The following is a 27,515-nucleotide window of genomic DNA, read 5'->3' as shown; positions in this document are numbered from 1 at the left end:
ATCGTTTGATAATGATTAATATGCTTCGATATTCGTTTGATAGTTATTCGTTTGTTAAAAAAAAGAAATTTTTTAAAATATCCATGCGAAGTTAGCCCCCAACTAAAAATTTTTAATTTTTTAAGACGCTAATTGTTTTATAATGATTGATATGCTTCGATATTCGTTTGATAGTTATTCGTTTATTAAAAAAACAGAATCTTTTAAAATATCTATGTGATTTTATCCGAGATTTCATGATTGCTCAGCTTGCGCTCTTTTATACTCTTCGATTTTCTGGTTCGCATACTTCTAGGCGTTTCTAAAATTTACTACTTATTTACCAGGTATACAATTACCAGCTATATTTACAAATGCACATTTATAGCTTCTCACATGCGCGTGTATATATGAGTGATACTTCCACCGATGATTGCCTACTTTTGGGCGTATCTCAGATATATGCTTGTGTTTGTGCGTATCTCTCCGCTGCTTGTATTGACATATATGTAGATATAACAATTGATTTGGTTATGTGCATACAAGTTGCTGCTCAGTATCGGCTTAGAGATGATAGTATCCCTTAGTGTTGCTAATATTTGTCACACTGCCCTCCACCTAAGTCTGATCGTCCCGATCAGACAAATTTCCTGATCTAAACGCCGCTAGCATCTCCAAATGAACCACTCTCCTATTTCGTGGTTTCCTAATAGTTTGTATGCGGTAGATGGTATCACTGATCTTCTTCACAACTTTGTGCGGGCCTTCCCAACTGCACCGAAATTTGGATGGAACAACTTTCCGCCGGTGAGGGTTGTATAACAGTACCAAATCTCACTCCAAGAAACCTTCCGAATTATTGTTCTCATCGTACCTGCATTTCATCTTACTACTCATTATCCTGTATCGTACCCTCGCTTGCTCTTGACGGATTGGCTTCACATAATCAGTAACTTTCCGACGTTTCCCAACAGTAGTGCGTCCTGGCTTCAAACCACCCTTGCATTCTTTCAGGGAAATTCTTTCGTTCGTTTTAGTGCGTCCATTAGGGTTTTTCAATGCCAGTGTTTCTCTCGCAGGTGCCTTCGGTTTTTATTTGTTTGGTCCATTCGTTCCATCAACCTTTGCCCATCTACTTTCCTTGACTTTTGTGGTCTCTGTCGAATCTCCTCCACCAGCACTCGCTTACTGCTGAACCCTTTCTCCAAACTGAAGTTAAGTGGCACATCCTTGTTCTTATAGCTCATAATCTTTCTCCGCATAGCGATCCTGATGTCATGGTCAACTAAGAAGTCCACTTCCAATATAACTTCATCAATGATTTCCGCCACAACGAATTTGTGTAGAACCCTGACCTTCCCAATTAAAACTTCACAGATCACTACTCCTTGTATTTGGTTATACTCGCCAGTAACCGTACGCAACCTTGCTCCAGATAATGGCTTTACTCTCCTGATGGCCAAATCAGATCGGATTAAGGAATGAGATGCGCCCGTATCTACAGTCAGTAAACGCTCCTTGCCCTCCGCATTTCCTCTGACGGTGAGACTGCTCAATTTTCTTCCAATTTGCGAGATAGATATCACAGGACATTCAATACCTGGGGCAAGTTTTCTATCTTTATATCTGACTCGCTTGCTTATCTCCTCCAGCTTTGCGTTTACGACCAGCCAAGTTGGAACTACAAGGACCGGTGCTGCAATGACGTGCAATGTGACTTGGTTTACCGCACTTGAAACACTTCATAACTCCGGCATTTTTCGGTTGTAAATCCCTTCAGCGCCTCCAATATTGTGTTCACCCATTCAGGCCTTTTTACTTCCACACGGCGTGCTTTGAAAACTGGCTTACACAGAAGCGACGCTGTTTCCTGAATCAAAGCACGTGATACCGTTTCTGCGAATGTAGTTTTTGGGTTTGCGTATGTCGCTCGCTTCGTTTCGACATCCCGTATTCCATTAATAAAGCTCTGAATTTTTACCTTTTTGGTGTATTCCACGGGTGCGTCCGCATTCGCTAAATGTGCCAGCCTTTCAAAAGTGCAGCAACTTTATCATCAGCATACCAGTTGTTCACTGCTGCGGTCTTCTCAAACTGTAGCTTAAGGACCTGGAAAGGAACAGAACCGTCAAAGGATGGAGTTTTTACCTTCGGATTAGACGTTGGAGTGACTGGGCGGTAATTCCTGAATACGAACTTTTAAAGCATCTATCTCGGCCTGCATTTTATCTTGTCGACTACCGAACCCTTCCTGAAACTGCGCTAGTTTCTATTCCGTACGCGTTTCCAGTTGTGCAGAGATCTGCGGTGATACCTGTCCTGAAATTTGTGCCGACATTTCTGATATACGTGCCTCTTGTGCTTCAATTTTAGATGTTATTTTTGACGACATTTCCGAAAAACGTGCTTCTTGTCGTGTCTCCTGTGATTCCAGTTGCGATGACATGTTGGTGGATTTTGTGACAACATTTCGCACATTTGTACCGATATTGCAGCCAATATCATGCTCAGATCTGTGTTCGCCATTGTCTGCGGTGTTTCATTTTTCTCCTCCAATTTTGTTGTCTAATCGCCATTAAGATGAAAGACATACTCTTCCACGTTAATTCCATCTAATTCCATTGCCTCTCGTAGTCGTGCCTGAAGTTCGAGTTTATTGCCGGTTGTATTCAATCCACGGCTTTCCAACTTCTTTTTCAGTTAAGTTCAAAAACCGAAAAAAAATTTTTATTTATCAAATTAGTCTTTATTTGCTCAAATATGGAAATCTCGTGGTTCCTAATAGCCATGTTTAACTCTTTTGGATTAATGCAAATTCACAGCTTTTTATTCGGCTTTTCAACTATTACGATATTCGATACCCAAGAACTCGGCTTTTTGCACTTCTCGATGATACCCTTTTCGCACAGATTGTGTAGTTCCAAACTTAGAGGCTCCCTGAGTGCAAGAGTTATACGTGGGGCAGGTTTTGAACATGCGATAACATTCTCCTTAAGTTGAATTACAAAATTTTGCTTAAAGCACCCTAACCCCCAAACAAGTGCTGCTACTTTTCTAGAATCCATTCTTTTGTTAATTTGTTAACACCATCAACTCTTTTTATGAGACCTAAATGAACACATGTTTCGAGCCCTAAAATCGCCACTGAATTTATTTCGGTGCTAACTATAAAAAACTTAATTGTTTCGCATTTGTCTTTTATTTGACACCTCAAGTTCACGAAACCAAAATTCTCTATTTTGCTGCCATTATAAGCGCTTAAATTCTCACAGCCTTTATTAATATGCACGTTTTCCAATCTTTTAATATACACCAATATAACCATATATTCACCATGGCTCCTGTATCTAATTTAAATTTTATTGACATGTCTTGATTTTTAATATTTTCATACCACATTTTAGGGCCATTTACATTTCCAATTGAGTCCAAATATATCATCTACTTTATCATTTTAAACTTTTAGCTCCCCCACCGATTTTTTCTTACATATTTCTGGAAAATGATTTCTACCTTTACTATTATTGCAACTTTTGCCATATGCGGGACTTTTCCCTTTACTGTGAGCTCTATCACAAAATGTACAGTTGGAGGATACTTTTTTAGATTATTTACTATTATTCGACTCTACCTGTGGGCTACCTTTCTGCGCATCAGACTTGAATTTATTATTTTCATTCTTCTGTTTACCAACCCAGTCCACCGATGCATCACGTTTTTGCATTTTTTCCATTTGCTGATTAGAAACTTCTGCTGTACGCGCCATGTCTATAGCCATCTCCATCGTTAACTTCGCCGTGTCTAGTAGCTTCTTTTGCAATTTTTTGTCGTTCGTGCCGAGTACGATTCGATCACGGATCATTCGATTTTCATTTGGGAAGCCGCATCTTTTCACCGTTTTTTTTTGACGTCGATTAAAAAGTTGTCAAAAGGTTCACCATGTGCTTGGCTACGGTTATGAAAAATTAAACTCTCATAGACCTTTGCACTTTGGTTTGCAAAAATCTTCAAAAGTTTTTGTTACTGCGCTATATTTTGCTTTGTCATCTTCGCTGATGTTTAAAGAGGTGTAAACTTCAATAGCCTCACCTCCAATCGCGTTCAGAAATATAGCAACCTTCACAGACTCTGGCTTTTTCTAAAGCTCGAGAGCCTCAGCGAAAATCTTAAAATTTTTCCAGAATATGCGGCAATTTTCAGCGATATTTCCACTCATTTTGAGCTCTTCCACTTTTTTCACGTAATCCATATTGCTTTTTATATGCACGTACCGAACTTGTTTCGGCGGTCTACCACGCGGTTTGATTTTTGTTATCGAAGTGTTAAGCTTTGCTCTTCCCATTCAATTGTTCACCGGCTGCGCCATGTAATATTTAAAAGACTGGCTTAGATTTAATTACATATGTTTGAGCTTATATTATGCTAATGGAAAAGAGGAGAATATGCAGTTATGATGATAGAACTACAAGAACTACGATAAAGAACTAATACATAAGGGCAGAGAATACGAATATAATATACTGGGTGTTGCAATTCATATAAATATGTACTTTAATATTTATAACTCATATATCTACAAGATCAAACAGAACACAACCGATTTTGAATTTTTTTTCTAAGATCTTAAGATTTTATGTACATATATACAGCTGCCTAACATCACCTAAACAAAACTAAACCGCCGCATTACCTCATAATCAGACCATATTAATTTAGATTGTCAGGTTTTTGATTTTTTTTGCTTTGATTTTTGATTATAATTTGATATCAATTAATTTTTTTTGTATGGAGATATACATAAAATTCGCTATTTTATTGGAATCTTTTTGTAGTGCAAAACTTCATAAGTACATTTTTATATACTTTCACTTAGTATGCATATAGACACGTAGAAGTGCAAAGCAAGCAAAGTGGATTAAGATTTTTTTTTTTTTCAAAATTCTTTTAAGATTTTGTTGGTCTTTTAAATAGTTCATATTTTACATATGTACGAGTATATTTCATCGCATATAGTAATATACGACTTTTACTGAGATATCGCAAAACCTTAATCGAAGTACACCGCATTTCCTTTGATTATTTTGATAGTCTTTTGTACATTTGTGGATCAAATGTTGAGTTCACATAATTTATTTTGTAGAATAACCACCTGATTAAGACATAAATATAGATTTAAAATCAATCTTCACGCCAAGTTAATGGAGGTTCTATATGTAGACATACCTTTTTAGAAAGTGAAGACATTCTATTGACTATATGTTCACACCGTTTTCACAGATACTCTATTTTGAACTATTTAAAGAAAAAACCAAACTGCCCCCTGTGCAATACTAGGTGTAGTAGTCGTGATTTTCAGCAGGACACCGGTATGCATACCAGGCAGGGAACAATGTTACAACCAAATACTTCGCAAGGAAATAGGAATATCGTTTCTGCTGTAATATCAGCTAGGCAAGCAACAATTTTTGACGGGCTAGAGAACCTTGTTTCGCAAATGTTGGAGGAAAGACTTGAAGAGGTAGCCACTAATCTGATTGAAAGCCTACACCTAAACGTACCACCTCCTCCACCTGCATCTAATGTTAGCACAGAAGCTGATGCGAATCGGTCCAATTTTCAACGTAATAATTCAACACCCTTATGGCCTAGGGAAGTCCCAAGATTACCCAGCAGTTCAAATCAAAATTTTCAAAATCGGATTGAACAGCTTCGATTTAGCGACGTTCCTAGCATACACCACACATGTAGGATAGCCCAACTTATATCAAATTCGACACTTTAGGAGGCAACTTTAATTTATTGTGTGAGCACATACAAAGTCACAAAGTTTGGCTATTCCTCTATAGTTTGTGACACAAGATCTACTCCCACTTTTATAAAGCGCAATTGAGCGCAAGTTTTTAGCACAATAGATGGTACTTCATCAGGTCCACTGGAGTAGGAAATTTTCAGACTTTCCAGATGCCATAGTACCTCATCTGTATGAATATATGGGATACCAGCTGAGTTAAGCGAAGGTAACATATATTGATAATCCACCAGAGGGGAGTCAGGGATAGTCGAATAATTAGATTTAAAAAAGTCAGAAAACATATTTGCAATCTCGGAGTCATTACTAGAAATCTGGTCGTTATACTTCATTACAGAAGGAAACCCTTTAAGTTTTCTTTTGGAGTTGATGAAGGAATAAAATGATTGGAAGAGATCCTATGCTTAATCATCATCAGATAATTCTTATAGCATATTATCTGTAGCCTGTTGTACTTAAGGCGCAAGATGCAATATGCAGCATAATCACTATTAGAACCAAATAATTTGAACGCTTGAAGAAGCGTGTTTTTTTTTTTTTTTTTAGATAGCTAAGTTCTCTAGCGCTCCAACCAGTAGCTGGAGGTACTGAAGAGGTTTTGGAAAAGGCACACATTTGAGAAATATTGCATGTAAAACATTGGTGAAATGAATGGAGATCGCTTCAATATCTCCGTCGTACTCAGGCAACGTTATTTTAGAGACTTCATCGATTAGTAAAGAACAATTGTCCTTCCTAAACAGAAACCAGCGAGAAGACGCATTCGGATCAGTATTATTCCGCACCGGTAAACTGAGTCAATCCAGGTATATTGAAAGTGCTTTATGATAAATATCCTCAGGCAACACCACTGGATCGCATCGAGTTACAGAACAATTCGATGTGTCGTCTGTAAATATGAAATCAATTTATTTGCCAGATTTATTATGAATTCTGTTAAGTTGATAAAGACCAACGTCTGCAAGGTCATTTAAAAACTCGTAGAATACAACATTGGAAGCAGGGGGAACTAACATTCCGTCAATAAATTCCACGACACAAAGGGCAGATTGAAGTCGCCAGCCACTAAGACAGAATCAGCAGACCTTGACATAGCAAATATATACTTTATTAGGGAAGAGTGTTTTGAGTATATAGTGTAACGAAGATTTTCCTTGCCCCGGTGCTTCTTCAGTAATTGCTGGGGTATACTCGCCGTGTCCAAGGTTCGTACACAATAAATTTGTATTTCATTAACTTTATTGCTTAATTCCTTAAACTGTAATATAAAATGTATAAAAAGATGTGTATGTATAACTCACTTCATGTGATGCTTGCTTTATGATTAGTGGTGGGCTAACGATCCCTCGTGTCCCGTTATGAACGTTCCGTTAGGGCTCCTTGCTGGTCGCCGCCTAGGTATGTGTAAGTGTATCTCAGTGACGCTTTGCGTCAGCGTGTCTCTACTACGGTTAGCGACTGCGCTGTCTCTGCTGCGGCTTATGTCGGTGCGTCTGCGTAAGTGTAAATCTGGTATGGTTGACGTCGTATGTTTGTGTAACTCTGCTGCGGTCAACGTCGTATGTTTTCGTAACTCTGCTGCGGCCAACGCCGTATGCTTGCGTGAATCTGCTGTAGCCAACTTTGTATGTTTGCGTGACAATAGTAGCTCCACAACCGCATGCTGACTGACTGCTGTCTTTTTGTGTTACCCTTTTCATAGCCAATGCTCTTAATGTTCCTAGCTTAGTTCATTGCGTTGCCATGGTTACTGTGTTGCTGTGGGGTGTTGCGGCAACTTTTTGCGCTAGTGATGTTTCAGAGACTTGTTTGTGTTTCGTGTTGTGTTGGCTATGTTGCTGATCGTGTTCTTATGTAGAGTTTTATTTGTGTTGCGTTGTCTGTGTTACTGCTCCTGTGTTGTGGGGCAGTGGTTTTGTGTGGTCCAAATTAATGGTTTATATTTGGTCCTCACAATAGATATATCTGACTGAGGCGGAATATAAGACGCTACAAAATATTTATAAGTAGATAAGAGTTTAACTCGCACGCAGATGATTTCAACATCAGCAGAATCATCGAAATACACTTCTTCAGCAGAGAACCGGGTATATACGGCGCTTAACACGCCTCCACCAACTCTGTTTTGTCGGTCTTTCTAAAGATCTCATATGAGTCTGCTAATATCTGAGAGTTAAACACCGTTGGTTTCAACCATGTCTCAGTAAAAACCAAAATGTCATAACAGAAGTCATGACTTCGGAGAAAAAGGTCCACTAGTTTAGTATTTAGACACCTAACATTCTGATAACAGACGTTGAGGTCATTATGAAAGGTATCAGACAAATCTACGTCTCCGCGGAAATTTCTACGTCTTTTGGAAAAAAACGGAAGGGTTTAATGTATACATTAGTAGGCCAAAGAGAAGCATTGAAAAGTTTGCTGTATTCATTTTCAACCACTCGAACTATAAAATAGACTCTCACTAAAGAGTTGATGTCGACATCTCTCTTTACTAATTTAAAACAAGCAATATTAGAAGCAGCAATGCCAAAGTGGACAGAGGTGTATTTAACAATACTCTCCTCAGTAACAGACGGCTTAAACGAGGACAAATGAATCCATTTATACCGCACAAATACATCTACTTCGGCATTGACAATGCTACCACTAAAAACAACACGCGATTTTTGTGTTATTTCTTTTGCTGCACTCTTTCGTTGTCTGTCAGAAACTTCAACAGATGGCTCATCTGCACTATTAACAGCGCTAGCTGTAGCATCAGCATACGATATATTGCCAGCAGAGCACGACTCTGCATTAGTATTTGTCACATTGTCACCTTTTGAGCATTAGACTTATTAGCATTATCAGTGGACATATTTGAATTTGTTTTATGATTGTTAGCGCCTGCTTTAGTGGATTTAGATGAAGATGCAGTAGATTTAGTTTTGGATGTATATGTAGTTTTAGACCAATGTGAGACTTTAGAAGATGAGGTGTTTTTAGATGAAGATGTATATGTAGATGCAGGCGAAGAATTTTTCTTTGTAGTAGAACTACCAGAGAGAATTTTTGATGTGTGCATCTGAGTAATAGCAACAGATTTAGATGTAAGAGTAGTAGTAGGTGCAGTTGACGAAGCATTAACTGTCAGATTACAGAGAGGGGAATTAGGGAACTCCCTGCCAAGCGGGGTAGCGGGAAATTCCATAAGATGCCACTGCATTAAGTCGTTGTTGTTGGGTGCTATGGGGAGCAATAGATAGCGCATTATTTCTGGAACTAAGACAACTATATGTCTCAGCAATATTTAAGGTGTTGTTGGATGACTTCAAAGAGTCCATTATATGATTTTTTAAATCATGGAATTTTTTTATCATAGCACTTGCAATTAGGTCAAAACCTTATTGTTGAGACACGAGAATAGCGTTCAAAATACTAGCTAGCTTGTCCGGCATATTAACACAATTTTCACACAAGTAAAGCAAATGCGGGTTAGACTTGATTAGCTTTACTTCATAGTCAGAGGTGCCCTCACTACAGGCTCTGTGGAAAATCCTCTTACAGAATCCATTACACGGCAGAAGACTATTGTCACCAGTTCTGGAAAATTGTTTTTCACACTTTCCACAAAATTCATCCATTTTGGCAATTTAAAACGGAAGAAAAGAAAATATGAGAATATGTGAATATATGAGAGGGATTAAAAAACACGTCCGTACGCGACGAGAGATAAACTTAATATTAAATTGCATAATCTGAAAAGGAAAGCAAATAAGAGGTTAAAAAAAGGATTAATTTAACACAAATTATACAATTTTACAACTTTTTGTTACTTACCATCATCATGTTTATTATGTAGCGCCATTTTTCCTCTTTCCTTTGTCATTAATTCATTTTATTTCACTTGACACTGCGATTTCGCCGTGTGGTGTTGCCATATTAGCAAATAAATGATCATAATTTTTCATTATGCGTGTTCCTGAGGCACATCAAACGCACCCATTTGTTTTTCATCAATATTCACAGTTAAATGATTCATGAATATTTTACTGAATGTTTTTGTAAAAATACGAACGGCAAATGAAATATGGAAAAACGCGAAAAGTTAAGAATAACTTACAATTGAAAATTATTTACAAAGAGTTTTTGTCGAATACTACAAAAACTAGCCTGAAATGCGAAATTTTTCTTGGGTGGCAGGAATCTTGTGACAAAAGTAGTCACAAAATAAAAATAAAGCTACAAACTTTCGATCATATTCGATCGATCGTAGTCCAAATTACAAGTTTTCGGCCTTTACACAAAAGCGGAAAATAATTACGATAAAACTTTGATAAATGTTAGTTTCCACTAATAATTACAATTCAGGAACCCAAAATTCGATGTATAAGTAAACTAAGATGAAAGTGATCACTAACCAGTTGATCAACGGTTTTGAGCCCTAACCGCGGTCATCCCTTTTCTCCATTGAAAATACATTACTGCGCATTTCCCCGCCGCACAGTGTAACTTTTTTCACCTTTAGGATGCCAAAAATCCAAAAAACAATGTTCTCCAATCTCAAAAATGTTTTTAAATGCAACAGATTTATCACCAACTGTAAAGAAAATGTATATATAGCAAAGTAAAAAAACCCACGATAACCATGATAAGCATTATGAAACTTGGATAATTGAAACAAGTGTAAAAATCATTTCACAGTCCAAAATTATTGACCAATTTTGTGGCCACGTGGTGGATTTTTCGATAACTCTTTTGATTTCAAACTATTTTATTAACATACTTGGATAGTTTGCAACATCATTGACAGGCTTCAGCCGCGTAGACATATTTTTACATTTTTTTTTAGACAGCCACTAAAAGTTTAGTTAGCTTAGAAAATGTTTCGTTTTCAATAGAATAACTTGCCTGATTCCGCCCAATTCCATTGAACGAATACATACAAATTGAAGGGAATTTCATATAGTTTCAGATAAAAAAAAGCTGTTGCGAAATTTTGCGTTTTTCTTTGTCATCGCCAACTTAAGGTCTCTATGCCCTCGCTCACGTATGAAGCGAAGTGATCTAACAATGGAATGTCCTCAATTCAAGTCTACAATTCTAGATCCCAAAAAAATACAGTTATACCTGAAATAGTAAAACCCAGAAAAACGAAAATTGTGCACTGAATAGCCTTCATTTTTTGTCATATGAGTTTTCCCATAGTTAACGAGTTGTGCCCTTATCCCATCAACTTATGTTATATATGCACGCCTACCAGAGGGTCGTTTATTATGGGTGATACTTCTAAGCAATTGAGTACTTAGGGAATATACGTATGTATGTATACATCACATAAACGCCTACCTAAAGCTCGCTCGGAGTTTGAGATCTTAGGTAGATCTTTAAAACAAAGAAATGGTAAGTGTATTTTTATTAAGCATTAGAAGGTATTATTTTCCCGTAAAAATCCAGTTTCTTATTCTATGACAAGTGATATAATAAAACGCTTGGGCTAAGGCTATATAAATAGTAAAATAATGGATTTTACAGATTATATGCTTGATGTTGAGCCATGCACTTCTCGTGATATCCCTAAGCCGGGGGGCCAACAATAAACTTCTCTGAGTCATCTATGCGCACAAAAAAGCGAAAAGCTAAGGAACTAATGAACAATGTCGACAATGATCAACTGTTAATGGCAGGGGAAATGGAATTTCGATCATCAGGGAAAAGAAATTCTGCAAAATTAATTGAGGAGTTCTCCACGGCATCACCATCAAGAGGCACTGCTATCAAAAAGTCCCGACTATGGGAAGAAAATAAGAAAAGTTTGTCACCAGATCAAGCAATTGCGATGATAGTTGACTCAAATCTTTTAACGTATGAATACTCCCTGATCCGGCAGCACACTTCAGAAGTTAACAAAGAAATGTATCCTTCATATAATTGTTTAAAAGAATCAGAGAATTTATGCTATCCTGAAAAAATAACAGTAACGGAAACCTATGCTGAAATTGAACTGCAATCCCTAATTGATCACAGCTTACGAAGATTGTTTCTTGCACAAGAAGAGGTATTGCTTTCTATTCATGAGGTTAATGAACTAAATGCAATTATAAAATGGGGATGTGATGGACCTGAGCATAGCTGTTATAAAAAACAATTTTCGGAAGAAAACATATCGGACACTAGTATGTTTTTCATTCCACTAGTACTCCTTCAAAAGTGTACAATGATTGACGAACGAAAGGTTATAGTTTGGAGTAGTCCTGCTCCATCTTTCACGAGATACCGCCGCCCGATAAAATTAGTTTTTACAAAAGAAACACGAGATGTCATTTCAAAGGAGGTGCAATCTGTCAAAGACCAAATTTCCAGTCTGCGTCCTACAACAATTCAAACAGATAACCGAAACTTACTGGTGAAATCAACGTTTGGGTTGTGCATGATTGATGGCAAAGTTTGCAATGCTCTGTCGGCATATATATCAATGTAAAAGTGCTACATATGTGGGGCTTCTCCAAAAGATGTGAACAATATGCGAGCCCTGTCAGAGCGAAATGTTGACAAAAGCATGATTTCTTTCGGAATTTCCCCTTTACATTCTTGGATACGATGCATGGAATGTATGCTACACATCGCTTATCGAATGGAAATGAAGACCTGGGTTGTGCGGGGGCGAAGAAAATAAGGAAAAGAAGAAGAAGAAAGGACATATCAAAATAGATTCAGGAAAGAAGTTGGTCTTTTGATTGATATGCCAAAGCAAATAATCGGCTACGCAAATGATGGCAACACTGCGAGAAGATTCTTTGGAGATCCTGAAATAACATCAGACATAACCGGCATAAACATCAATCTTTTGAAAAGGTTTCATACAATACTTTCATGCATAGGATGTGGGTTTCAAATAAATTCTGAAGCTTTTGACCACTATGGGACAGAGACAAGGGTACTATATTTATTGGAATATGATTGGTACAATATGCCAGGGAGCGTACATAAAATTCTGTTTCATGGAAAGAGTATAATCGTGTCTGCTATTATTCACATTTGCCAACTTACGGAAGAAGCTCAAGAGTGCAGAAACAAAGTTGCACGAAACTATCGTGATCTTTTCACCACAAAAAAGTCAAAAATTTGTAGTAACTTGGATTTGTTGCACAGATTGCTGATATCGTCAGACCCGTTCATAAACAGTTTGCGGAAAACCCATAGGTCAAAGCGGCGACCATTAACGAGTGAAGTTATTGGCTTATTATTTGAACCAGAACATGTCGACGATATTGACTCCGACTAACTTTATACCAGTTAAAATATCACTTTTTATTTATAAGTATGTATTTCGATTCAAATATATGTACCTATGTTGTGTTTGACTTTGAAAATAACATTTTTTAAATATTAATCAAAAGCCTCTAAGGTAAAGTTAATAAATCTAAACAATTTGTATTTATATTGGCACTGGAAATGCTTTTAAAGTAGAAAATATTATTATGTGAAGCTTCACCTTATATGAGGGCAAGGAGAAAAAGTGGGCGTATCATGCCCATTTTTATTCTCAAGTCAGATTTAGGTATCTTCAACCACACTAAAAAATTTCAAATGAATTGCTCCATTGGTTTGGCTGTTATTAATTTTGCGGGCGCGGATCTACGGGGAGGGGGCGAAATAGGGGACATCCCCCTCCCCCACCACAAAAAAAGTTCGAGAAATTAAATTTTTCAAATACTTTACAGAACAAAAATGAAATATCCAAAGAAAAAAAAAATATTCAAATGTTCAATACTTAAAGTATTTGAAAAATAAAATTTTGTGTGCAAAATCTTCAAGTCCAAGGTGTGGAAATGGAAATATCTAGCATCAATACTGCGGGCCATTTTTTTCTCAACGGTATATCATGGAACAATTTTGTTTGCACGGTTTTTGCAACAATTTTAAAAATAGAAATTTTATTCACAGAAATAAAAAATGTGCTCTTAAAGAGTTTTTAATTGCAAGCAAATTGGTGTTTGAGTTGTCGGTAAAAGTCTAGTTGAGGGGTCGACTGCTAATACACTTCCGCCTTCGGATTATTAATACTGAGGTCAATAGGCGTCGTTTGACACCTCTCTCGATATTTTTGGTAGCGTATTAGCAATCGACCCCTCAACTAGACTTTTACCGAATTGTCAAAATCGGTGGAGCCTATCGGCTGCTATTCAACTTTAAAAGAATAAGGACAAAGAAAATTCAAATGGCGATAATTAAGGATACAGTATCTTTTGGATAAATCGAAGATGAGCATTTGTTTGTGTTATCGATAGCTATCAAATAATAACTTTGTTGCTCAAAAATCACTTTCAGGAATTTTCACTCTGTGTCTTTAAACATAAAATTTATTTACATTGTTATTATTAAGTACATTGTTTTATTAAAATTATATAAGTATGAAATGTACACACCCAGTGATAATAAAAGTACCAAATAAAAAATACAAAAAGTATTCAGGGCCGCAGAGAGCTGAGCTGGGCCTCTGGGACAGTTCGCGTTTACGGGCCCCCGAGAAAAATATACAGCTCAGGGATGGTGCCGGTCAAGATATAGTGCAGAAAAGGGAAAAAGTGGTATTAGAATTTTTTAATTTAAATATAATAACTTTATTTGCAATAAAGATTGTGCACAAAAATTATTATATATATTTTTAGGTTACCTGTACAATTTGGTTGGTGAATCTGGAACTTCGGCGGGATATGTCCTTTCTCCTTGATGTAAGAAAACAAGAGAGGTAAAAAATATATAACAGGTTAATACCGCTTGCCAGTCAAACTGTTTATTTATTCCAGCGATGTTCATTTGTATGGTTAACATAAAAAGTTTGACTGGCACTGTTGACCAATATAAGAAAAAATGCGAGGGCGACCTTTTATGTTTAGAGTTTAGGCTCTTGGCCTAAACATGCCGGCCCACTTGCGAGACGCAAGATCTATTTGGACATATTCCGCCGCTGATTCGCAGTGTTTGCTCAAATTAAGTTTAAAACTATTTTCAGCTCAGGTTCCGCTTGAATTGCCTAAAGTCGAACTGTAGAATAATAAATAATAGACGCACATGCTTAAATCTCAGTGGCATATTCATTTTTATTTCATATATGTATGTATAAAATATGTCATTGGTCATGAATATATGTTTATGCATAAACAATATTTAAAACTTCATTCTTTTTGTAAACAAGTATATGTAAAAAAGTATATATGTATAAAAAGTATTTACAGTTCATAATTTGTGTAAAAAATATTTATGTATATAAAGTATTTGAAAATTACTTTCCCGTAAAAAAAATGTATATGATAAAATTCAATTTATATTCAACTTTACAAAAAGTGTTCTAATTAAATTTCCAAAAATAATTATGAAAAATTTTTAAATTCCATTTTGGTTTGAAAAATCATTAATAAATTTTTTAAAATCGTTATATGTATAAAAAAAAAAACAATTCAGTAGGCGCCAGACAACACCCAGCAAAAGATGGTATTCTGTGCCAACAGGGGCCCCAAAGTTCCGGCTGGTATGGCGCCTAGCAGAACCTTCGGGACCACGTCGACACCGAGCACCAATTGGACTGGGGCGGCGACGTAGAACCGCAGGTCTGCGAGCCTGATGTTTGCATATGGCGTGGCTACAGTTGCGTCAAGGCTTGTTAGTGGGGTTTGCCTCCGGAAATGAAGCAACGCCACGGCATAAGTGGTGACGGTTGCCGTCTGCCCATGCTTGCCCCGTAGTTTGATGAAGCACCCACGCCGATCACCCAGAATCGTCACCTCAAGGCGGCGTCGGCGGATGAGCTCATCCACGATGATGGACGTTGCAGCGCATGGATCGAGTAGAGCTCGAACCAGGTGCAGGCGCCCACCTGACTCGACCTTGACAACGGCCGTGGGTGCAAACGACGTGAGGCACTGGGTCAGCTGCGGCGGCGCACGTGGGCTGACAACCGTCCCAGCCCGGAAGGCACTCGTTGAATGGAGGTGGAATGTAGGTGATTCCACTCTCCTTGCGGACTTTGATGCGCTTGCTGCTTGCGTCGATTCTTCTTGCATTTTCCATTGTAGCTATTTTTAGGCGGTTGGAAAGTTTGCATTTCCAATCCGCTTGCGATCACTTCACGTCGAAGTAGAGGACGAAAACGACGCAGTTGGAAAGTTTTTATTTCCAATCCACTCGTAGAAGGTGGGTGAAATGCAGATGATTTCACTCCACCTGAGGCCTCCGGACGGAAAGCAGACGTTTCCGCTGCAGAGGAATCTGCTTCCACCTACGATGCGTTAATGGAGAGGGTGTCGCTTTCCTCATCGGTGGTTCTCGTTTTATCGACGTAGCGAGCGTATTTCGGTTGGCGAGCAATTCTGGTAAAGTAAATGTAGACTTCACCTTATAAGGGGTTGTTGGTGGAAGCAGGGTAAAGCATGCGATATATAAATACGCTATGGATGTATCATATTGTAGTATAATTGATATTCATTTGTTTTGCAAATGATACCCTCGGACCCCCAAGACAGAAACAACGCCAACCCAAATATTAACAGGAAAGATTTTCTCAAGCAATGTCTAATTGATATATTTCCAAGCATTTATAGCATTTATTTTTGATTACTAACTCATTTCTCAAAAATGTAAATGTCTACGTCATTCTTTTCCATATGTGAAGCATGTAGCCTTACGGATAATTGATGATGTGTCAACACCCTTATGCTACCGTACTAATGTTTCACTAACTTCAGTTCCGAATTAATTAATGAAAATGAAAAACAAAAAAACGTGGCGCGTGTGATTTTTATACTCAGTTGAGCAGAGCTCACAGAGTACATTAACTTTGATTTGATAACGGTTGGTTGTACAGGTATAAAGGAATCGAGATAGATATAGACTTCCATACATGAAAATCATCAGGATCGAAAAAAAATTTGATTGAGCCATGTCCGTCCGTCCGTTAACACGATAACTTGAGTAAATTTTGAGGTAACTTGATGAAATTTATTATGTAGGTTCCTGAGCAATTATCTCAGATCGCTATTTAAAATGAACGATATCGGACTATAAGCACGCCCAGCGATGAAACTTGGTAGGTAAGTTGAACTTATGACGCAGAATAGAAAGTTAGTAAATTTTTGGGCAATGGGCGTGGCACCGCCCACTTTTAAAAGAAGGTAATTTAAAATTTTGCAAGCTGTACTTTGGCAGTCGTTAAAGATGTCATGATGAAATTTGGCAGGAACGTTACTCCTATTACTATATGTATGCTTAATAAAAATTAGCAAAATCGGAGAACGACCACGCCCATTTTAAAAAAAAATTTTTTTAAAGTAAAATTTTAACAAAAAATTTAATATCTTTAAATTATGTCAACATTCAACTCCAGTAATGATATGGTGCCACAAAATACAAAAATAAAAGAAAATTTTAAAATGGGCGTGGCTCCGCACTTTTTCATTTAATTTGTCTAGGATACTTTTAATGCCATAAGTCTAACAAAAATTTACCAATCCGTGTGAAATTTGGTAGGGGCTTAGATTCTAGGACGATAACTTATTTCTGTGAAAAAGGGCGAAATCAGTTGAAGCCACGCCCAGTTTTTATACACAGTCGACCGTCTGTCCTTCTCGGCCGTTAACACCATAACTTGAGCAAAAATCGCTATATATTTACTAAACTCAGTTCACGAACTTATCCGAATTCGCTTTGAATTGGTATAAAAATCTAAAATTACGAAAAATGCCATAATTCTATACCAAATACAAAAAAGGGATGAAACGTGTTAATTGGATTGGTTTATTGACGCAAAATTTAACTTTAGAAAAAAACTTTGTAAAATGGGTGTGACACCCACCATATTATGTAGAAGAAAATGAAAAAGTTCTGCAGGGTGAAATCAAAAGCCCTTGGAATCTTGGCAGGAATACTGTTCGTGGTATTACATATATAAATAAATTAGCGGTACCCGACAGATGATGTTCTGGGTCACCCTGGTCCACATTTTGGTCGATATCTCGAAAACGCCTTCACATATACAACTAAGGGCCACTCCCTTTTAAAACCCTCATTAATACCTTTAGTACCCATATCGTACAAACACATTATAGTCACACAAATATCTTCCACCAAATCAGAGCAACAAGTTATGTGAAAAGTGTGTAATTGTGTTTTGTTGTTGCTACGATTCGCAATAAAATCATGCGATCGTATGGTGTTACATTATAGTAGGGTGTGCAGTGATTTTTTTTTTTTTGTTAAAAAAAGAAAATTTTTGAGTGGGTTTTTTTGTTTTGAGGTTTTTGCTTCGAAAAGCAAAAAGCTAAATTGCATTGATTGCAATATGTTAAATTAGAGTGTCCGAAATTTCACCCCAATATTTTTTTGTTAGAAAATTTTTGCCCTTTGTTTTTTTCTGTTTAGTATTTAAAAACATTTTACTTCGAAAAGTAAAAAAAAAGAATTGTGTTATATGCCGTGCATTATATTAGGGTGACTTTAATTGAAAATTTTTATTTCCGTGATTTTTTTTTTTACTTATTTTATTTTTGTTTTTATTTTTATTTTGATAAAAACGGGTGTATGCAATGGAATTGGCAGCGATTTTGTTTAATTTAAGTAACGTTGCCTTTGCCATTGTACTATCCTTTTTTTCGTTTCTTCTTAACAAAAATAAAAAATTTTGTTTATGTAAGGACCCTTATATACATATAATGCATTAGGCAAAAAGAACAAAGAAAATATTTATTTGAGGGAAATTTCATTATTTAATATGTGGTTTGTGAAACCACGAACTTTTTTTGATTGCTTAAGCAGACCCGAAAATTTAGTTTCTTTCATGATTCCATGCAGTTCAATGCACATAGTCACTGTGTACATGTTTGTGCACATGTTTTCGGTGGTGACTACCCAGTGATAACCTCGCTTGGTAGTGAGTGTGTAAAAATCGCATTAAAAAATTGAACATTTAATAATAAAGTGTTCATCGATTGTAGCAAAATATTGTTGCTTTGCAAATGAAAATCACGCCACACCTGTGCGGAAGCATACATATGTGTGTACATATGTAACATTAGGCTGGATCAAAAAAAGAAATCTTTGTTTCCACCATGAGTTTTGTTGAAATTACTTAGTTGTAGTTAGGAGAAGTTTTTAATGTTGTGTAGAAGATTTGTAACTCCAATTGTAGCGTCACTGCCTATGATTAGGGTCTGTCGTGTTTTCAGTTTCCGCGGTATATGGTGGTAATAATATTAGTTTGACAAGTGGTCTTGTTACATGTCCCTTTTCAGTCCTTATATCCACAACGCGAACGCGATTGTCTGAACCGGGGTGTAACTTGGTCACACGCCCCAATCTCCATTCGTTCGGAAGGAAGATTGACTTCTCGTATAACTACCATATCTCCGACTTGCATATTTGTTTTAGGATGCTTCCATTTTATCCGCTTTTGTAGTTCCGAAAGATATTCTGATTTCCATCTTCTGCAGAAGTTTTGATGCAACGCCTTGAGTTTCTGCCAACGATTGACTATTAAGGCAGTATTTTCATCAGCGCTGGTTTCCGCTGGTGCCAATATATGTCCTCCAATCAAAAAGTGTCCTGGTGTTAGAGGCTCAAGGTCAGATGGTTCATTTGAAGCGGGGATAAGAGGGCGAGAATTGACACACGACTCAATTCTACATAACAGTGTGTTAAAATCCTCAAACGTGAATTTGTTGTTTAAGGCCAATTTTTTGAAGTGGCTTTTAAAGCTTTTCACTCCCGCTTCCCATAGTCCCCCCATGTGCGGAGCTCCTGCTGGAACGAAATGCCAATTTAATGCCTGATGGGAATATTTTGACAGAGTTTGGTTTCTTGCATCGGCAAGAAACTCTTTAAATTTAGCTTTTAATGCGCCTGATGCACCGACAAAGTTTGTTCCATTGTCCGAATAAATGTTTTTTGGACAAATTAAATGAAATTCTAATGAATTTTGTATAAAATCGTAAATGTAAATATTTATTTGAAAGAAAATAAACTCAAATTTAATACTTTTAAAAGTGAAAAAACAGTGGATTGTATATAAAATATACGTACGTGTAAATATACGTGTTAAGAAAAAATTATTGCTCGCCAACCAACTATATTTATGTAAGTGTGCGTGTATATATGTAGCACAGTATTATTTAAAGCAAACGCAAGTGAAAAACTGAGCAGAAGTTGGAGAAAAAATGTTCCGTCCACTAAAATGACGCTCAAATTAAATTGTTTGTTTTATAAAATTAATTTAATGGTAAAGCCAAGTGATTTTTGTGAAACAAATTTTCTATAATTCAGCTGTGATCAACCAAAGCCGAAAGTGTGGTTAAGTACACAGTGTAGTGGTGTTGTTGTGAGCAATTAATAAAAGAAAAGTGCAAGTAACATAAAATGTAAATTAAGTTAATTAATATTCAACGAATTTGCTTGCAACTTTTCTTGTATTTAAACCACAAACACTGTTTTGTACAAATATGTGTGTGCGTTGGTGCGACACTGAAGACCCTTAAGCCGTGTCAAATATTCTTACCGTTGGTGACAAGTAATATCTGATGGTCCAAAGGGCTATTTGTACAAATTTAATGTTTAATTTTTGTTTCACAATTCACTCGCGCACTTTCACTTTCACTAATTTTATTATAATGTGCTCACTGAAAATAACCACGTACCTTTTATTTGTAGATGTTTCAATATTAAGCATACATATAGTAATAGGAGTAACGTTCCTCCCAAATTTCATCATGATATCTTCAACGACTGCCAAATTACAGCTTGCAAAAGTTTTAAAGTACCTTCTTTTAAAAGTGGGCGGTGCCACGCCCATTGTCCAAAATTTTATTAATTTTCTATTCTGCGTCATAAGTTCAACTCACCTACCAAGTTTCATCGCTTTATTCGTCTTTGGTAATGAATTATCGCACTTTTTCCGTTTTTCGAAATTTCGATATCGAAAAAGTGGGCGTGGTTATAGTCCGATATTGTTCATTTTAAATAGCGATCTGAGATGAGTGCTCAGGAACCTACATACCAAATTTCATCAATACCTCAAAATTTCCTCAAGTTATCGTGTTAACGGACGGACGGACGGACGGACATGACTCAATCAAATTTTTTTTCGATCCTGATGATTTTGATATATCGAAGTCTATATCTATCTCGAGCTCTGCTCAACTGAGTATAAAAATCTGGAAAGGAGACTTGGCTTCTTTGTCCAGATGGAAAATAATCATACAATCATCATAATCTGAAACGGAGACATGTCCTGTTCGTCCAGACTACGAAAAACTCGAAATCCAAACGAGGTTTATACTAATAAAGTGCGTTGAATTGTAACCCGTTCTTGTTTTCAGTTTTAATATGTTGCTTTTTTTCTTCCTACAGGGGCATCTATAATGAATCAAGTACGGGCGCTTTCAGCCAATACATTTTTTGTTCAGAATAAACAAAAATTATATTTAATTTTCAAGTACTACAAGAGCGTGACAGCTGAAGCATGGAATTCCTCCGACATATTTTGCTTACTGCAAGGGGCCGGCACGTTTAGGTCAGAACCTAAATATTTATATCCTTTATACACGGCCACCCTAATGCATTATTTATTTAGTGCACAAATGTATGTACATAAATACATTGTCATGTATAGCTCACACGCCTGCATACACACTTACATAGTCACTCACACATACAAGCAACAGCACACGGGTAACTGAGTTTTCCATCGGATAACAAATATCCCTTGGAAAACCCTCACACCATCTCCGGTCCGACACAAAGAAGATAATTTTCTTGCGTTCTGTTCCATTTCAACCACGGAGGAAGAAAGTCGCTGATGCTGTCACGCCACATACCAAAGGTAAAAATATTGTACAATTTTAACATTAAATAAACCAACTCTTGTCATTATTACTAATATAACTATTTTCCTTTTATTTCTTTTTTTCATATATATATTCTCCGTGCTACCACGCACCGCTGAGAATATAAAAACCGGTTTCGGCGTTGTGCTATCATCATTGCCGATTTTCGTTCTGATCTGTTGTTGTCGTTTGTCTTGTATTTATAGTTCGTAGGTTCATGAGTAGGTATTGTCAAAATTGATTCTTGTGTACATTTGTGTGTATGCGCTGCGTGTTCATTCAAAACCGAGGGTGGTTTTTACTGATCGATTTGTGTGGCTGACTGAGACAGGTAAAAGTCAGTAATTCTAGCCGTTTCACCTTCTTTGTTGGTTTGTTGCTTTGGTGGGTTTGTTGCTTTGGACTTCACGATAAATATTGATAAAGTTGTCAAAAGATTTAAAAACGACATATATAGAAAGCCAACTGCCACCGACACAATAATACATAATACAAATCAATCGGTTTTTACTCAGACTTCCAATTCTTTGCTGTAAAATGTTGGCAAACAACAGACATGTACACCAGGTACATAAATGGATCGTTTTTGTAGTCAATTGTGGTGCTGTGATTTATTGCTTCTGCCTTGCTGGTGGACGCCACTTTGAAAAAAATATAAAAAAGCAATAAATGTTCAAATATAATAAAAAAAAAAAATAGAAGCTCGGCCTAGATCTCTTCGTAGGTATATCGTAACTTGCAAAAATCTAGATTTTAAACATAGACAAATGTTAGTGAATTCAGTTACTGGTTGTGCAATAGGAAAAGTTTGGTTGCCAATGAGTTTTTACCTGAAGGATAGCGTAACATATTATATTGCCTAGAAAAATCACAAAACCTAATTAGGACCTTTTTATTTGCAATATTTTGCCTTGATATCACCAAATACCTACGAATCCCATATTAATGGATCGTAAAAGTGTTACAGTTTCAACAAATATTGTCAGTACTAGGATTCATGTTGATGGATTTAAAAATTTCAATATACTTTGCCATCTTTATTACGATCCATCGAGTTTCCAAGTTCCGCGCTCAATAAATATCGTGATCCACAAAAACTGACAGTATTTATTGAACGTCTAACGTTCGTACATGAGGTAAATGTACATACAATTGGGTACGTTTGCTGTAAAGTTGAAACGTTGCCAAAAACGGAGCTATTCCAGAAGCCACGAAGAAAATACTCCTCTTGAACCTGAAAATACGCATACATGTAATTCAATTAACGAAATAAATTTTAAAGATAAATCTTCATATAAATTGGGGTGGACAAAAAAAAACGTTTTTATACCTTTCATAAAAAAGAAATGGTATATTAACTTTGTCATGAATCTCAAAATTGTAAGTCCTTAAAGGAAAATAGGTAGGCCCAACAATAAGTATACCGAAATGATCAGGATGAAGACCTGAGTTGATTTAGCCATGTCCGTCTGTCTGAAAAACTTGTTTATGTGAACGAAATCCATTCTTACATAATCAGGGACAATAATAATTTTAGATTACCTCTTCTCAAAACAGAAATGGACAAGCAAAATATATTTTACAAATGCCTGAAATGTTTTAATGAACTACCTAATCATGTTAAAAATTGTGAAAACTTAAACACCTACAAAACAGTTTATTAGAATATTGCAAAACCCTTCCAATAATATAAAATATTTTGTATCTCTATTTCATATTACTGATTCTTGAGCGTACATGGCAATCCAAATAGACACAGAGGAACCTTATGCATCAGGTCAAATACATATATCGCTGGCAATCAAATTGGAAAAGAATTCCTGAAAATATCGTCCCAGAAAAACAGTTGGAGTGTTCATGTGAATCACGTATATTCCTACAACAACGATATATTATAATTAATTATGTTTACATAAAAGCTGGTACAGGGAGGATTGGAAACACGTCCTTTCCAACCGTCCGATAAGAGTGGCTCATTCTGATGAGCTGCTAGCTTTTGAGTTGACCGGAATCAAATGCATTCCGACAGCATAAATAATAAAACTGTGTAATCATGCGTCTTGGAGTAGGGCAGGGTTGAGAACAAGTCATTCCAACCTCCCAATAAGATGACTCCAAGACTCGCCCGTTGGGACCACCAGTTCCCGTTCTGATCGGAATGTCATGCATTCCGATGCCCCAAACGCTAGAAATCCTATTATTATTAAAATGTATTTATAATTTGTAATAATCTAAGTTTTAGGCTTAAAACGCCGTAATAATAAATAAATAAAAAATAAGATTCCATATATCCCCGACAAACTATTGCCAGATAAGAAACTTTTCGTAATTACTGCCCCATTTTAACAGCTAGGGGCTTCAAATTGCACCGAATGCTTACGTATAGAGCATTCACTGTTGTCTGAAAAAATATTGTAGATCGTTGGTATAAATAATACATATCTCATACATTCGATTGTTCATATAAGAAACTTTTCGTAATTTCTGCCCCATTTTAACAGCTAGAACTTTCCAATTTCACCATATGCTTTCGTATATAGCGGATATTGTTGTCTGAAAAATTCGAAGAGATCGGTCGTATATATAGCATATGTCCCCTACAAACTCCAAGGCTTTCGGGGAGTGTCCTTATCGCTACAACAACAACAGCAACGTTTGGAATTGCACTCTAGAAATAGTAGCTTGAAACTGAGAATCTTGTGCTAAAGTTTTGTCGTTTTTCTCTTCTACTATCTCTTTAAAGGCTTTGAATATTGTTGGCTGAAGTTCAATGTAAGCGGATACCGCTTCATGACATTAGCCCATATTGTTGGGCAGACGCTTTGCACTTTTTGTCTTCGACTTTTTTTTATACCCAGCTGTACTTGTACACAGGGTATTATAACTTTGATTGGATACCGGTTGGTTGTACAGGTATAAAGGAATCGAGATAGATATAGACTTCCATATATCAAAATCATCAGTATCGAAAAAAAATTTGATTGAGCCATGTCCGTCCATCTGTCCGTTAACACGATAACTTGAGTAAATATTGAGATATCTTCACCAAATTTGGTACACGAGCTTCTTTTTTCTGGAGAACGTCATAGAAACTTTTCGCAATTTCTACACCATTTGAACAGCTAGAAGCTTCTTTACTTCATTATTTTATGTCGTATATTTGATTGTAACATGTTGTAGGCAGGGTGCATTTATTTTGATTTTTGCCGATGGCCAAAAAGGCAAAACGTTCTCCAAAAAAAATTGTCGATTATATAAAAAGTAAGGAAGTCTAAGTTCGGGTGAAACCGAACATTACATACCCAGTTGTACACTTGAAATGCTGTTGTTGTTTGTTTGTGCTTAATACATACACATATGGTTCTATTCTGAACTAATTTTTCTTCGAGTTATGGCTCCCTAAACATAGCAAATTGCTTAGTCATAAAAGGGGCGGTGCCAGGCCCATTTTTTCAAATTTCAAGTTTTTCCTATTTATTGTTATAAATCCACTTTGGAAATGAAATACCGTCGATATAAACCTCTTTTTTGCAAAGATATAGCTTATTTTATTCGTCCACGCCACTTTTAAAATCTTTTATATAAAAGTAGGCGTGGTCCTTAACCGATTTCGTTAATTTTTCTTCAAAGCGTTCCTTATAGTAAAGGCAACCTCTCTGCAGAATTTTGTTACGATAGGTTTAACGATTTATGTAAATTTGATTTTATCACAAGTCGGCGGTGCCACGCCCATTTTAAATTGTTTTTTCAAATTTGTGTCAAAAGTCTCAATATCAGTCCACACGTAAAATTTCGACATTCTAAGTGTATTATTTACTAAATAAAAGGGCGTGGTTATCATCCGATTTCGCTCATTTTCAATACCAATCTATTCTGGATAAGCTCATGTACCAAATTTGATGAAGATATCTCAATATTTACTCAAGTTATCGTGTTAACGGACAGACTGATGATTTTGATATATGGAAGTCTATATCTATCTCGATTCTTTTATACCTGTACAACAAACCGTTATCCAATCAAAGTTATAATACCCTGTGTACAAGTACAGCTGGGTATAAAAAGAAAGTCGAAGACAAAAATGTATAATGTATAATGTATAATGTATTTATTTATTACGGCTTTCCTAAGCCTAACTTAAATCTATTTTACATGTTTATAATTGTCTTCTGGACTATGCAATCTAGAATAGTTACATCTATGTCCTACCTTGGAGTACTATGGATGGGAGACTTCCATATCATGCGAACAAAGCGTTGTGCTTGTGTAGTATGTAGGCATTTTACGCATGTTAGTAAAGCGCGAAGGCAACATCTGCACGGCGATGCACTGAGTTAATCGAGTGATGCGCTTCAGTATGTGCTTCGGCAACTTTTTTTGTATGCGTACAAGAGCTTGGAAGTCTTGGCGCTACATAGCAATATAGAGTATAGTTTCGCTGCACTTCTATCGATGCTATGGAAGTCCGCCTGTCCAGCACTAAATTGTAGTGTTCTGCAATAATTGTACAATTTTTGTTTAAATTTATTGGAATGACATGATTTAATATCATTCGGTAGTTCATTATAGGATTTAAGACCTTTATAATACAGATTACATTTGTCTGCTTCAGTTTTATAAGCCGGCAGATTAAAATCATTTTTATTACGAGTATTTACAGAGTGTATATCTTTTACATATTTTATATTCGTCCTCAAATACGCAGGCAAAGTTCCTTCTATTATGTTTTTAATAAATTTTATGGTATAATAAAAAAGTTGCTGTCTAATGCTAAGCCAATTAAGAGAGCATAGCATGTCTCTGATAGGTGTGTCATACCGTTTTTTGAGAATGAATCTCATAGCGCGGTTCTGTTGCTTTTGTAGCTTGTATATCTGACTATCTCGCAAGATGAAAAATATAGTTGGGCAATAAATAAAATGAGGTTCGATTATAGATCTGTAGACGATGATTTTATACCTTCTATTTAAATATTTGCAGGTTCGTTGTGTAAAATATAACTTTTTCGCTATTTTTCCTACCGTATAATCCACGTGCTCGTTGAAATTCAGCTTATCATCTATTTTTATTCCCAAGTATTTTAAGGTGCTGACTTTTTCAATTAGTTCGTTATTTATATTTAAGTTTTGTAGCTCACTGTTTTGAAAATTGCGTCTAGATATAACCATAAATTTCGTTTTATTGACATTCACTTTTAGTCTGTTTACGCATAACCAACCATATACGCTGTTAAGATCTTCTTGCAGCTTAGCATATATTTCAGTAATATTGTTCCCACTTATCATCAGCAATGTAACATCAGCAAACAATTTTATTTCACAGTGCTTAATGGAGCTAATTATATCATTAATATATATATTGAACAGTATGGGTGCCAGCACAGACCCTTGAGGTAGACCAACAGGTACCTCCCTTTTATCCGATACGGACGTTCCAATCACTGTTCTTTGGTATCTGTTAATTAGGAAGTCTTGAAACCATTTTAGTTCTATACCAGAAACGCCAATGCAAGAAAGCTTTTTCAGCATTAAGTTTTGGTCGATCGTCTCGAATGCACGCTTTAAATCCAAAAACACAGCTAATATGTGTTTTTTCCTGCTTAAGTCTTCTTTCCAGTTAGCTACAACCAAATTCAAAGCACTTTCACATAAATGTTTCTTTCGAAAACCAGATTTTTGAGGTATAATAATTACATTATCTTCTAAATATTTTACCAGCTGATTTTTTACCACTGTTTCCAAAATTTTTTCATCACATTGTAACGTGTTAATAGGTCTTATCTCCTCAGCTTTGATGGTATTTTTAACTTTTTCTAATGGCACAACTATAGAAGATTTCCATAAACTAGGAACGAGACCTTTATCTAAGCTCTC

General features: G+C 36.3%; 1 protein-coding gene across 8 annotated transcripts in view; it reads right to left on the bottom strand.

Annotated features, from left to right (window-relative positions):
- Nepl16 (Neprilysin-like 16) overlaps positions 1–27,515 on the bottom strand; it is a 2,088,045-nt gene that overhangs the window by 1,193,454 nt on the left and 867,076 nt on the right. For 7 of the 8 annotated variants that reach the window (XR_010948731.1, XR_010948732.1, XM_067760064.1 and 4 more), the window contains exon 6: positions 22,793–22,876. The exons of the other annotated variant lie outside the window; for it this stretch is intronic. Coding sequence is in view for 5 of the 7 variants with exons in the window: in XM_067760064.1 (XP_067616165.1) it covers positions 22,793–22,876 (84 nt within the window). In the remaining 2 variants the exon portion in view is untranslated. The remainder of the gene's footprint in view (positions 1–22,792; positions 22,877–27,515) is intronic. 8 annotated transcript variants of the gene reach the window in all.

Source organism: Eurosta solidaginis, chromosome 1, assembly GCF_040869045.1.
Source record: "Eurosta solidaginis isolate ZX-2024a chromosome 1, ASM4086904v1, whole genome shotgun sequence".
In the NCBI taxonomy this organism is placed as follows: Eukaryota; Metazoa; Arthropoda; class Insecta; order Diptera; family Tephritidae; genus Eurosta; species Eurosta solidaginis.
The sequence above is the reverse complement of the archived record's forward strand: the minus strand, read 5'-3'. Positions and strand labels throughout refer to the sequence as shown.